Source organism: Gadus macrocephalus, chromosome 16, assembly GCF_031168955.1.
Source record: "Gadus macrocephalus chromosome 16, ASM3116895v1".
NCBI lineage: Eukaryota > Metazoa > Chordata > Actinopteri > Gadiformes > Gadidae > Gadus > Gadus macrocephalus.
In genome coordinates this window covers 7,447,629-7,462,639 of record NC_082397.1, presented here as the reverse complement: position 1 = coordinate 7,462,639, position 15,011 = coordinate 7,447,629, and the positions used below count along the sequence as shown (strand labels likewise).

The following is a 15,011-nucleotide window of genomic DNA, read 5'->3' as shown; positions in this document are numbered from 1 at the left end:
GCCAAACGTTGAGCGGGGATCAAAGAGCATCACGTCAGCGGGGCTCCCCGGGCTAGGGGGGTCTCGTGGCGGGGTCTTTGACCCGATGTCAGACGGGTCTCCCCTGATTGGACCTCCTGCCTGACGGCTCGTCCAGTGACACGAGGGAGGGGCTCACATGATGCGGCTCTGATTTCAAATGATATCTATACATTTATTGTGTTTCAACGCCCCTGCCATTACATCTCGATACTATTCAGATGGACAGTATGTGTTTATGGACCGACCGTCTCGCTCGCTAGTCCTGTATCTCTCTCTCTCTCTCTCTCTCTCTCTGCTCTCTCTCTCTTCTCCTCTCTCCACTCTCTCTCTCTCTCTCTCTCTCTCTCTCGCTCTCTCTCTCTCTCTCTCTCTCTCTCTCTCTCTCTCTTTCTCTCTCTCCTCTCTCTCTCTCTCTCTCTCTCTCTCTCTCTCTCTCTCTCTCTCTCTCTCTCTCTTCTCTCTCTCTCTCTCTCCCTCCCCCCCGCCCCGCCCCATCCCTGTGTTCCCCCGGCGGGTGCAGCCGTGGTCTGGGGTTATTTATAACCTGCATTGGGGGGGTTTCTACCGGCCTGCTCCGGCCAGGGGATGAATGGACACACTCACACACAGGAAGGCAGGAGACAGAGAGACGCATAGGGAGAGGGGGGAGAGGGAGAGACAAGAGGGAGAGGGAGGGTGGGCTTACTAAGAAAAAGGGTCCTGGTAAAATGGAGGGAGATGAAATCAATAGAGTAAAAGATGAGGAAATAGAGGAATAAATAATGAAATGATACCTCTCTGACGACTGGTGGAGAGAGGAAGGGAGGAAGGGTAGACACAAGGGGATGAGAAAGAGGTATAGAGAGGGAGAAAGAGGTATGGAGAGGGAGAAAGAGGTATGGAGAGGTAGAAAGAGGTATGGAGAGGAAGAGAGGGAGATATAGAGAGATAGAGGTATTGGGAGGGAAGGAGAGAGAGGGAGAAAACGAGGGAGGAGAGAAGGTTGAGGTATGGAGAGAGAGGGAGAGAGAGATAGAGGTATGGGGACGCAAGGAGAGATGGGTATGGAGAGGGAGGGAGCAAGAGAGTCTGCTAAGCCTGGATCAGGAGGAGAAAGATTAAGCTTAAGTCCTCTGCTTAAGACTTCAAAGTTCAACTGCCACCCTCTGGCCAGTTGTCCTCTGTCCTTGCACGCCCGCACGCGCAGTGTGTGTCTGTGTACGCATGTGTCCCTATACCTATGTGTCCATATCGATCTATGTATGCGCACGTACGTCCTTGACTGTATATTGATCTGTTTGTATGTGTGTGTGAAGTGTGCTCTTGTGTCTAGTGATCGCCCACTTGTGTAGGGATAATCTGTGTGTGTGTGTGTGTGTGTGTGTGTGTGTGTGTGTGTGTGTGTGTGTGTGTGTGTGTGTGTGTGTGTGTGTGTGTGTGTGTGTGTGTGTGTGTGTGTGTGTGTGTGTGTGTGTGCGTGCGTGCGTGCGTGTGTGTGCGCACCGGATCACCATAGTTCAGGCCAGTGGCCTGGATGGCATGGCATCGATGGGCCCTTAAGACCAGCACAGATCATCCCTCACTGTGCCCCGCCTCGCCATCCCATAATATCAGTCCCCCATCTCCATGTCAGTGTGAGATAAAGGGAGGGATGAAGGCGATAAAGGGAGAGAGCTGATGAGCGTGAATGGAAAGATATGATGACAAATTTATTCCACTACAAGCACATGGATGGAAAGATGAGAGAGAGAGAGAGAGAGAGAGAGAGAGGGGGAGAGGAGCGAGAGAGAGAGAGAGAGAGGAGAGAGATGAGAGAGAGAGAGAGAGAGAGAGAGAGAGAGAGAGAGAGAGGAGAGAGAGAGAGAGAGAGAGAGAGCAAGAGAGAGAGAGAGCAAGAGAGTGGGAGTGGGGGGGGTAGAGAGACATTCAAAACATACTGAGAACCAATGGAAGACAGAAAGAAGGTGGGGCCAGGATACTGTAGCGGTGAGGGTTGCTGGTTCACTCCCTGATAGCTCAGCCCTAATCTTTAAGAAGTTGTTTACCCGTTACCTAGTCCTCATGGACGTAACTGAGTTCTCACTGTCACTTTGGATAAAGCCACTATGAATGAGCAAATAAACAGGAAAATGCCTATTCCAATGTACATCAACGGCTTGCTCAGGGGTTAGCACAATATGAACATCTAACGACATATATAATGTTGATGAAAGACGCAGACGTACAATGTTGTGTACACGCACACACGCACATAGACACACACACACACACACACACACACACACACACACACACACACACACACACACACACACACACACACATAGACACACACACACACGCACACACACACACACACACACACACACACACACACACACACAAGAACACACACACACACACACACACACACACACAAGAACACACACATTTTCTTGGAACCGTATACCTGTCGAGATTCAGTTTGTTCTTTTGCTTTACTGCTCTTCGCCTCCTCCACTCTCAGGGTCGTATTCAAACCGCTCCTCTTCTGCTTTCTGTGTCCCAACCTACATCAATTATTCTGTCATTGACAACTCTTCAAAGTTGAAAGAAATTCCCACTTCCTTATATCACTCAGATTTATTTTAGTCATACCTTTTTTTATAAATGTCCGTTATAATCGATTGAGGAATGGAAGTAACATATGTCAAATGTTAATATAATCAAATATAAAATACTAGTATAATAATTTCCTCTAAAGCTGTTTATTTAAAACCAGTGGACATAATAGCTAGATATAAATAGATTAGACCGATATAGATCAGGGGATTGTCTCAGGAAGTCCTATTATCTGTCGACTTACCTAAAATTTTAGGTAAGTAAAAATGTATAAGGCAGAGGCTATACTGAGAGCGGCTTCAGGGCTGACCTGCGCCCAGGTCAGTATGAACCCTAGAGTCGCTCCACCCATTGACCTGTGGTTCCTGTGTGTCTCCGTCAGGCCAAGCTCATCGTCCCCAACAGCACGGCGGGGCTGATCATCGGCAAGGGCGGGGCCACGGTGAAGGCGGTGATGGAGCAGTCGGGCGCGTGGGTGCAGCTCTCCCAGAAGCCCGAGGGCATCAACCTGCAGGAGCGCGTGGTCACCATCAGCGGCGAGCCCGAGCAGAACCGCAAGGCGGTGGAGATCATCGTGCAGAAGATCCAGGAGGACCCCCAGAGCTCGTCCTGCCTCAACATCTCCTACTCCAACATCTCCGGCCCCGTGGCCAACTCCAACCCCACCGGCTCCCCGTACGCCAACTCGGCCGAGGTCATGCCCTCCGCCGCTGCCGCCGCCGCCGCCACCCCTCCTCCCTGCTGGGCCAGGCCAGCCTGACGGGAATGGGCACCTTCCCCACGGCCATGTCCAGCTTCTCGGGCAACGACCTGCTGGCCATCACCTCCGCCCTCAACACCCTGGCCAGCTACGGCTACAACACCAACTCCCTGGGGCTGGGGCTCAACCCCGCCGCCGCCACCGGAGTGCTCGCCGCCGTGGCTGCCAACGCTAACCCAGCCGCCGCCGCCGCCGCTAACTTGTTAGCGTCCTACGCCAACGACGCGTCTGGCGGCGGGGGCCATCCCGGGGCCCTCGGGGGCTTCTCCCTGGGGTCCCTGGCCGCCGCCACCGGCGCGACCAACGGCTACCTGAGCGCGGCGTCGCCACTGACGGTGTCCTCGCTCATGGCTCAGGAGAAGCTAGGGGAAGGCGCCAAGGAGGTGGTGGAGATCGCCGTACCGGAGAACCTGGTGGGAGCCATCCTGGGGAAGGGCGGGAAGACGCTAGTGGAGTACCAGGAGCTGACCGGCGCCCGCATCCAGATCTCCAAGAAGGGCGAGTTCATCCCCGGCACGCGCAACCGGAAGGTGACCATCACGGGCTCCCAGGCCGCCACCCAGGCAGCGCAGTACCTGATCAGCCAGCGAATCACCTACGAGCAGGGGGTACGCGCCACCAACCCACAGAAGGTGGGCTAAACCTGATATCCAATGAGGAACAAGGAGGAAAAAGAGGAAAAAGTGGGGGCTCGGGGGAGGAATATAAGGAAGGAGAGAGAGAGAGTGAGAAAGGGAGAAAAAAATGTCCGAATGTCGCAGGAATCTACGCGTTTTCTTCAGCGTGTTTTCAGTATTCTCTATAAAAAAAAAGTTTTTGACCCGGAGGTGGAAAAAAATGGCGAGAAGACGAGGAAGGAGAGGAGCGAGTATCACGCTGAAAAACCAAGAAAAAAAAAAGGTGTAAAATGTAAATAAGGTTTTATTACTTACCGTCTTGATCTATGGGGATTTTTTTATCGTTTTGTTTTTCCGTTTTCGTAAATGAAGCCGTCCGTCTGTCTGTCTGTCTGTGTATTGTGCGGACAGAGCTGAAGCCCATGTAGACCGGCGGGCCGCCCGGGGGGCTGTGGGAGATTGGGGGAGGGGGGGAGAGGGTGAGGGCTGGGGTTCAGGGGTACCGCCGCCCCCCTACCCTACCCCTGCCCAGCGCTCCACCCAAACAACCCTATCACGGTCCTCCCTCCCCCCCAAACACACACACACACACACACACACACACACACTTGTTTATCGCCCACCAAAAAAGTTTTTTTTTTTATGTTCTAGAGTTGATTCACCCCTTAGGCCCTGCCCCTCCAACCCCTCCCCCCCCCCCCCCCCCCCCCCAGAAACCCCTCAGTGCTGGCCCCTCCCACCTAACAGGGGGGGGAGGGGATAACGAACAAGACTTTATAAACAGCTGCGTGTAAAAGTGAAGGAAAGTTCGCCCCCCTGCAACGCACCAATAAACCCTCCTTATCCAACCCCTCCTCTTCCTCCAGTCTGGCTCCACTCCCAGGCCCCGATCTCCACCTCCTACTGGCAGGGTGGAGGGAGGGTGGAGGAGGAGAGACGGAAGGGTGGATAATGAGGGCCGAGTGTCCGCTGGGGGTTTTCCTTCACTCTCACACCTCCTGCGGTCCGTGCAACACCTCCTGCTGGAGGCATGGCAGCCCATCCCGCCCGCCACCTGGTGTTTTTTGGGTCAGTGCCGAAGGCGCACGTTGATGACCTCACGTAGTCGGAAGTTTCTAGAACGACGAGAGCGATACTGTGCGAGCTGCGGCCGATTGCACAGAAACTTTTGTGCGGTGTTTTGGGTTTCTGTCGGGCGGCAGGATCACGTTTTTGGCAGTCTGCTATAATGAGAATTGTTTGTCATGGTTATGCTATGATAGAAATCATCATCACCACTGTCATTATTTATTAATACAAGTTCACCCATACAAAACAACTTTTTTTTTCCTGAAATCTGTGAATTCAGGTTGACATGAATGTAAATGAGAATATTTTTTTGATTTGAGATTTTGTTTTATTTAAGTTCGAGTGCAGGTGAACAGTTATGTCACATAGTGTAATATATGTCTTATTTAAGTCCAGTGTAAAAGCCTCTCGAGAGACAAAGATTGATGAAGAATCTAATATATCCAGTCAAAGAATAGTACAGGGAACACACACACACACACACACACAAACACACACACGCACGTGCACTGAAGTGAAACACTATAACGCCATCGTGGTGCTTGAAAAGGGAATCCAACATTTCTATCAGCCAGCGACTAAAAAACTCTAACTCTGCACCTATTGCACTCCCATGTTGTTTTGTCTGGACTAAAGATCAGAGTCCGTTACTGGTCTAGGCTAGCGCATGGCTAAACTAAAGATTACATTTAAATGGAAGTTAAATCAGTTCCAAGTTTTCCATCGAGGGCTAAAATTGTCAGCCACATTTAGCCCCATTGTGTCACGCCCGTAGACCTGCTATTCTGAGACGCTGTGTACTCTGGCATCAGAGCAGAATAGCCATGCTTATCCTTTCCCTTATCGACAACTGCCCTATAGCGGAGAAGGAAAAGGGTAGCCTTGAGCTATTTGGTTGGATTTAGTTCCATTTTTTTAGCTTCAGGCCGAACAGGTCTCCCGTCGGGTGATAATCGCTGGCCGTTCTCTGCCCACTGCGGCCGCTGAGGATTCTGGGGACTTTTGGCGTTGTTTGTGTTTTTCGCTCTGGGGGTGGGGGAAGGGTGTATTTTTATTTATTTGATGTGTTTTTTTTATATACTCGGAGTACACTGAATTTGTATCTTAATGCACTGTGAAGGGAGGGACTGGGTCCTCTCGGCCAGTTTAGTCGGAGCTGGTGGCCGTCGAGTACATCGCCATCGCCGGGATGATTCCCATGTGGCAGGAACACACACACACTCTCACACACAAGCACACACACACACACATGTACACGTACATATACAGGACACATATGTCTGACCAACGTGAAGGGCAGGGAAGCAGTGCACATCCAGAGGACAACGAGTGGCTCGGTCAATGAGAGGAGAATCAGTGAACAAACGGCATCGATTAAAGAGAAAAAAGGGATTTGTATTTTGCATAGCGTCATGGAGAGACGTTTTTTTTTCAAATGAAAGGTTGGGGCATGAGGAGAGGGTTGGGTGTCACTACCAATAAAAACAATAACAACTGATTTGTTTACTCGCCAACTTGTCCTTTCTGCCTGTTTCTGACAGGTAGAAAGGATAGCGTTTGAATCCCACGGGCAAAATCCCCCGACAACAATTCGCACTTCTTCAAACAGAGTGGAAGTGCGACAGAATGTCAAGCCAATTTCAAGGGGGATGCGTGTTCTGTCTGATTGGCCCTATGAAGTATGTCTGGGAGGGGGGCAACTTTCCCTCCAAAGAAACACATCAAACATTTAAACGTAACCAATCCGATCCAACGCCAACGTCAAAATCGAACAAAAATTCAATCCAATCGGATCCAACGTCCCGGCCGCGGCACCCGTAGTGACGGTTCTGTCAGAGTGCCAGTGAGGAACATATCTCCCACGCTTGGTAAGGAGCCTTCTTTACTCCATCCATTCACACCTCCACACTCTGCACCTCCTCCTCTTCCTCCAGTACACCCCCCCCATCCTCTCACCCAGATCCCCCCTCCCTCCACTCTCCTCCAATCACATCGCTCCATGGGTGACTATGTCTGGTGTTATGATCAATGCATGTCTGCTGCTTGACCTCACTAAACTGAGATGGCAACCAAACCTTTGAAAACCCACCTCAGATGTTGGGTCTCATGGCTCCCGTGATCGAAGCAGTCCGTCCTCTGACTGGAAGGTGGCAGTTTAGCCTGGCAGGGGCTGTCCAGGAATGGGGCTTTGCCCAAGATCAGAGGAGAAGTTGTTGATTTTTTGGATATACAGTTCGCACACAACCATAGAAGTTGCACATTGAAGGAATAAAAGAATAGACAATACACAGCTGGATTTTGTCATTGACAGGGATTTTGACTGGATTTATATTAGATAATATTGCTCAGGCTGTTTGTTGAACAGATGGTCCACTGCGAAAGAGTTCTGTGCTGTATCTGTACCGGTAGGGATAGACATGGTTATTCTTTGAACGTGCTAGTGAATATTCAGTTGAAAGTTGGCTATTTAATAGCAGACCGCTGGTTAAAGCCTGGTTTTGGTCAAGCCGTCTAAGCGTACATATGGCAGGTTATTTTTGTACACAATTGGCCCCAAAACCCGTCGTTCTGATATCGATCTTGCACCATAACCCCTAACATCTATTGTGTGGCAAAAAGACGGTTTAAAGACCATTCATGCGTCCAATTGAATGTATAGATACAGCATGGAATGGCTTGTTTCAGTGGAAGAGATGCACTAGTTAGCTCGCGGCTGTAGATCAAATACGTACATGAATAAGGGATGGCTTTATTTGTTCGTTCATTACTTAAATGTAGTAAGAATGCTGGGGTTTCAAGGCCATTTTATTTCAACTGAATAAAACATAATGTGATGAGTACTGGAAGCAATACACGTAGTGGCATGTTGTGTTGTCCTGTTCCTCCGCCTCTATCAGCCGTAGAAGCTCATGGGAACTTTCTGGTAGATGTATAAATAGGTTTACACTATCTCTCTTTTTTTTTGTGGAAAGATGCTGCTATTTAATAATAAGTGATGTACTAAACATACACGGTTAAAACATATCGGAGCCGATGTTTAAAGAGGTTAGTTAGCAGAGGCTGTGTAACTAACGCATTGTTATAACCTGATCATCATAAGATTAATGATAGCATAATTATTACCTGAACAACTACAACCTGTGCCAAAATAGATCGTTACGGTGTAAAACTGTAAATGTGTTGATTTAAAAATGTTAGATAAGAGGAAACATACTTTTATATAAAAATGTGAAAAGTGCCAAACAAATAATTTACATAGGAAGGGGGATAGTTTCCACGGTGATAGTTTCCACGGTGATTTCTAATAGGCAACCCAGCGGAAAAAGCGTCTCTGTATGATTGTTTGTTAAAGCCCTCTTTGTTACCTGCCATGAGAAGAGAAAACCACCATGTGTTAGCAACGTTTAAGTCCTCTGGAAACTACCTTTCCCAGAAAGCCACAGCACTAAGACCCTGGGGCTGATGAAGATGGCGATAGGTTAACATTACAATGCTACAAATGTGACTAGCTGGCATTCTTAAATACAGCCTTTTATAGTTATGATGAAAATGTAATTTGTGGATTAGATGTTATCTTTTTTGCACGTCTATATTGCATGATATCAAAGTGACGCGTGGACAAAAAAAGAAGAAAAAAATGTAGGCATTGTGTATCGTTCATTTTATCAGAGACAAATCTTTGCATGCCGATAAGGAAAGAGCATTTTGATATTCTTTTACATATTTTAAAACGTCTGTTGTTCATTGCGGGAACTAAGATAACTTTACTGGCCATTGAACAAAATGTTGATTTTTGATATCATCGCAATGGCTATTTTATCTTTAAGATGCCTAGGCATTTAATCATCCTCAGAGTAATACAAACAATTTCCTTAGATCAAAATTAAGACTATTTTGTTATCGGTAAAGTAAGCGTCTACTATGCTTTCTGATTAAGTTGTGAAATCTAGATGAGGTTTTTTTCCTGGAAGATTGAGATTATCCATGAATGTAGCGTATGTTTGCATCTCACTCACACCATTTACATGCAGTGGAGGCTTCATTAACATTCTGTAACTTGTACTACTAACACAAAACAAGCTGTTTCAAAGTCTATTTTCCCCTCCAGTTTTTTAGCATGTGTCCTTTTGTTTCCTCTAAGCTTTGCCTTGTCCTTTCGTTGATGTGTATCGTTATTGACCTCCGGGTTGCCACGCAAACCCCCCCCACCCCCATCTTCAGCACGAGAGCTATCGATGCAGTGTGGCTACATTCTTTAGCATTTGTGAGTGGTGAAGGAGAGAGAGAGAGAGAGAGAAAGAGATAAGTACACTTTGTAACTGCCCTCTTTTGGTTCTATCCTACACCCTTAAGACCAAGTGAGAAGCGTGGTTGGTGGTTGTTTATCCATATCTTCAGCTCAACATTGTCAGTTGGAGGATATATTTTCGACCAGCCTGCGCCAAAACTGCACACCGTAAGCCTAGTGTGTGATACCATTCGAAGCCGACCATGGAAGTGTTTTCACCATAGTGTGATTCAGAGGTGCTTACTCTCTCTCGCTTGCTCTCCCTCTCTCTACAAACGCTCTCTCCCTGTCTATCTTTCCTTCTCTTTCTTGTCAGCGCTTCCACACATCATCCAGGGGGTCTTCAAATCGTTCTGAACCCATTCTGTGTTGTGGAAGATGTCAGGCCATTGTTGTGGTGCAGTTGAATGCAGCTTAGCTGACGAGTCATGTTTTTACCTGTGTGTGACACATAGAGGATTCTCAACATGAGCACCCCCCCCCCCCCCTCCAAGACAACTTGATTGCTTCTCTGTGGGTGTGGCTCTTTGACATAGACCTCCACCCCTCTCCAGCACACCAACAGCTCAACTCCTACCCCACCCAGCCTCACCTACACCCACTCACCCACACCTACCAGTGACCCCACCCTTCCAACCCCCACCCACCAACACATCCTCAAGCACCCCACCCTCTTCCCCACCACTGCAGAAAAAACAAATGGGTTACCGCTCAACCTCTGTACCATCGAAACCACCAGCAAGTATATAGACTGCATTTGTCATGGCACTGTCTCTCTCTCACCTTTCCTCTCTCTCTTTTTATTGTTCTTGGGGGGGGGGGGGGGGGGGGGGATTTGATTTACATTATATGCTGTCTTTAACCTACATCACTTTTAACAAAATGCCATTTATGTGTGTAGCCTGTTTCCTCCTCCCGCCCTACTGTATTCTACACTCTTTTTTGCACTTTCACTGCCCCCCCCACCATCACCATCCCTCTCAAAACTTTTCCGATAACCCCCGACACACACATGCTCCAACCCGCCCTCCCACCTCACGTTGCTCCAGAGTGCCAAAATAGAACAGAAGCAAAACAAAAAAGACGAAACGTTATTCAAAAAAAATAATAATAATGAGGGGGGAAAAAAAAAAAGACGACGACGACGACGACGTGACCATGCCGAGCGTTCCTCTCCGTTGACCCCGTGTGCTCGGAAATCCATCCCAGGAGGCACCCATGAAGTCAGCATGCTCAGCCCTCATAACATGATGTCCCTCATGACACTGCGATTGAGAAACTACCCCGCCTACCCCCCCCCCCCCTCCACCCCCAAACTGCCCACCTACCCCCCACCCCACCCCACCCACACTCAACCAACCAACCACCACTTTCCTCCTTCTTCCCCCCCCGCCCTCTTTCAGAGCTATACCCCGCCCCCCTCCGAGAAAGGATAAACCTATCAGCTGTCCTGTCCTCTCTACCAGCCCGCCTCTCTTAAAGCCTGACCGTTCATCCCAGCTGCTTTCCAACTTTCCAACTTCAAACCGTCATCCGTTCAGCCTGTGGGACTCATCGAGTGTGTGCCATAACGTTACGAGGGGGCACCTTTCACTCTTCTCACCCCCCACCCCCCACTTCCTCTCCTCCCCACACACCCCCTCCTCCCCCCCCCCCCCACTCCCACCAGAGTCTCTCGCTCTCGCTCCATTTGATTTTTCTCGATTGGGGAAAAGATTCAAAACAAATCCATTTTTTTTTTTCCTAATGATGATTTTTTTATTTTGTTATGTTTTCGTTGTTGTTGTCGCCGTTTTAAAACATTCAAACCGCACACGCCGGCACACGCACCATCCCTGCGCGTCGCGGGAGGAGTGCATCCACCGTCAGCTGCGCAGCCATCCTCTGTCTTCTTGAACTTTGAACTTTCACCCCCCTTCATGAACTTAATTGACCTTCTTCCTCCTCCTCCTCCTCCTCCTCCCTTCTGTGTTCATCCAACTGTTCGGACGATAACGCTCCATTCCATCCCTCCCCCACAAAAAAAACCACCTCTCGGAGATTGTGCAATGCTAGCTGATACGATTTGGATTTTTTTGTTTGTTTGTTCCTTGCTCATCATTGGGGACAATTCTGAGATAAAAGAGAAAAATCTGAAAAAGAAATGCAGACAAACAAAAAAAAGAATAACACTAAATAATTGTTTCTCCACAATTTTTATTTTTTTTCTCTCACATTGTAAATATTTTGTCCGATTTTATTTGCTGAGCTGTAAAGAAAGGTCTGTTGAGCAGAAAGGGGCGGGCAGCATAAAGAGTAACGAAAAAGGCGGGAATCATTACACTGTCATTGCCTGTATCGGCTAGTTAGGTCTGCCTGTATAATCGGCTATGCTAGTTCTACTGTGTTAACCTGTGCTGTTGTTATTAGTGTTGATTTACCTACTGTATTCGCTGTTTAGCTTTCATGTTAGCTAGCAAAATCTTTAGATGACTGTGCTGATCTAATACTATTACTAACCTTAAGACGTAGTTCGAGCCATTCTCAAAAATCGGCTTGCTTTGTACATTCGTTAATGTTCTCCTGCCAGTGAGTCCGAGTGACACTAGTACATTTTGTTCATCAAGCCATTTTTCTTGAAACGCTTGGTCGTGTTAGAGACATATCAACATGGAAAACAGGTAGACTCAACTTATCGTCTGACCAGAAAGCAGAAAAACAAAAAAAAGAAACTCCACGCTTCTGGGGAAGAAATGACGGAAGAACCTGAGCTGCTGTCTCTCGTGCAATAAAGTCCTAGTTTACATAATGTAGAACGATAGCTCACGTTAGCTTACGTTAGCTTACGATATCTTAGGAATGATAACCGCCGCGGGTGGCCTGCCGGTGCCTGCTCAAAACCGGTGAGAATCGTTCTAGTTGCATATCTGTTTTGAAATCTTTAACCGAGACGATTGAAAGTATTAAAGTGACTGCGTTTAGACTAGAGTAGACGCCGCCCGCATCATCATCGCTTCGCTCTGAGCTCCACTCATGGTTTATGCTGCCTGCCCCATGCCCGAACCACAACATTAGCTATTTATTTCTCAGAAATATGACTATGATATCATTAAATAAATAACAAGGCAACGAGTTTAAAGGGAACGACTGGAAAAAGGTGAATTAATAATATTATTGTTTTATTTTTTGTTTTTGTTAATTTTTTTAGTATTTTAGTGGTTGCTTTTAACAACATTCATTGACTGACTTAAAGAGTATTGAATATTTAATGTAATTGTAGCATTGTGTTTGTAAAGAGAAAAAAACCTAGTGAGTTGTGTTTATGTGGATGACCAGTGAAGTGGGCAATCTAGTGCTTATAATATGAGGTTCTTTTTTTAAGGATTCCTATTTTGCGACAGCAACAGCAGTCATTATAAATGTTCATTTTAGCATCACCTGTCTTCTGTTGTCTTATTCTCCACCTTCCACTACACTCTGCATCATCACAGTAACACATCGCAAAGTCTGGGGATGGAGGGAAGGGTGTGTGTGAGTGTGTGTGTGTGTGTGTGTGTGTGTGTGTGTGTGTGTGTGTGTGTGTGTGTGTGTGTGTGTGTGTGTGTGTGTGTTTGTGTGTGTACGTGTGTGCTTATGTTTGTGTAAGGTATGTATGATTTGTGTTTGTATGCGTGCATGTGGTAGGATTTTTGTGTATGTGTCTGTATGTGTGTTTCTGTGTGTGTGTGTGTGTGTTTCTGTGTGTGTGTGTGTGTGTGTGTGTGTGTGTGAGGGCAGAGCTTGGGGAGGGTGTCCAATGTCTACCAAAAGCTAACCCTTCTCAGGCTTCCATATACCATGATGGAACTTCCTGTCGGTATAGCTGTAAACCCTCATCATGTGATCTGACCCAACTCGAACCGTCCATAACCCCTTCAGTCACCTGACCAACCAAACCAACCAATCACTGTCCACCACCCGCCACAACACCCCCCCTCCCCCCCTTTTCCAGCCCTTGCGCCATCCTTTTGCTACACGCCACCTCAGCCCCATGTGATGTTTTCCATCAATAACATACTACCGTCACACTCGACTGGTACATGAGCTCAGACCTGGGGAGGATTGCACTTTTTAAAGAAAATGTCAGAATATGCCTGAGCGTTTTTCCAAAAAAATTAAAATTAAAATTTGTCGAGTTGGCCGAAAGGGAAACCTCAGCTTCTCCCACACTGGATTTTGTATTTATTTAGTTATCCATTTGTACCTGCTGTACAGGGCAGGATTAAAGTATTTGTTTTAATAACACAATCAAAACCCCCTTTTGAACCAATATGTATTTTCCCCAGGTCTGCCTATTACATTACTGTTCATACTATACTGTGCGTGCTACATACTACCTTAGCAGGTCCGAACTCCACATTAACCTGTCACCATGCCAACCACCGAGGAGCTAGTTGCATGGCAACCTGCTTCCCACACAACCAACCAACCTACCAGCCACCCATCTTCCTTGACTGCAGAGGCCACGCCCACTTGACTATGAAGGTTCCGTAGGAGGAGAGAGAGGTAGAGGAGCAGGGACAGGAGAACAGAGAGATAGAGATAGATAGATGTGATTCTCAGGGTGTCTTGAACAGATGTAACTGTTTTAGTCTGTCCCCCAGACTCTGAATGGTGTCCTGTTGCACCTTAACGAGCCCAAAGACAATTAATGACCTTCCGTGATTATTATTAAAAAAAGAAAGAAATTCTGTGTAATGTACGATTGACTACTGACCAATTTCTCTCGAAAAAATCAGTCGATTGATAGTATTGATTGATTAAATCTCCTGAGAGAGATAGAGGGACGCCACACAGCCATCCAGCTCGATGCTGGCCGGGGGCGCTTTTCCTTTTTGTTTACAACTCCAAACTTGACCAACAACGCTGTTGAAAGAATGTGTAGGACTTTGGCAAAAAAAAAAAAGAAATGAAAAAGAAAGAAAGTGAAAAAAAAATAACAACAAGACAAATCTCTCTGAGGAGGCGTACTTATTTCTAAATGATGAAACTTTTTTCGCTTACTTTTTTCTCAATGTGACATGAGATAATGTACTTGTTTCCAGTCATTGCATGTGGCTATTTTTTATTTGCAATGAAAATGTTCGAATGGATGGTACATCTGTGACGTCGGTGAAACGTGGAGACTTCCAGGCTATGAGGATTTTAATGTCAGTGTCTTCAAAAAAAAAACAGTGTTTTTTCATGTGAGGAGCGCTTATGGACCAATGAATGCTAAATGTGTGCTCATTCAAAGCTGTAAGGTTTTGTTTGTTTGTACATGGTTATGGGTAAAAAAAATAATAAACCACTCAAGCAAATGTCCATCTTTAGTGTAAAAGGATGAAGGCCCTCCCATCTTCTCCTGATCATTCATGTGTTGTTGAGCGGTTTCGTGCGGTGTGAGCGCAGGCACACACACAGGTAAGTTTGATAACAACATGTTGGCTCCCTACAAGGCAATGGTTTGACTTGGCTTGTAGGAGGTGAATAATTTGTCTGGTCCAACATTTCGCTCTGGGTTTGTTAATCACACATTGCTGTCCTCCATGATTGCATCCAGGATCACACTCAAGAGAGAAGAGAGAGAAAAAAAGATTCTGTTTAGTGTTGGGGGGTTGAGACCAGCTCTCTGACATAACCATCAAGCCACGACACCCCCCCCACACCCGCTTCTCCC

At 47.1% G+C, this 15,011-nt stretch overlaps 1 protein-coding gene across 1 annotated transcript; it reads left to right on the top strand.

Annotated features, from left to right (window-relative positions):
• Positions 1-2,962: 2,962 nt before the first annotated feature.
• Positions 2,963-14,656, top strand: LOC132474993 (RNA-binding protein Nova-1-like; the record flags this gene model as incomplete). Its single annotated transcript, XM_060075946.1, is given in 2 exon segments — positions 2,963-3,334; positions 3,337-14,656. Coding segments are annotated over 2 exon segments (1,038 nt in total), but the record flags the coding sequence as incomplete, so codon positions are not given.
• Positions 14,657-15,011: the final 355 nt, after the last annotated feature.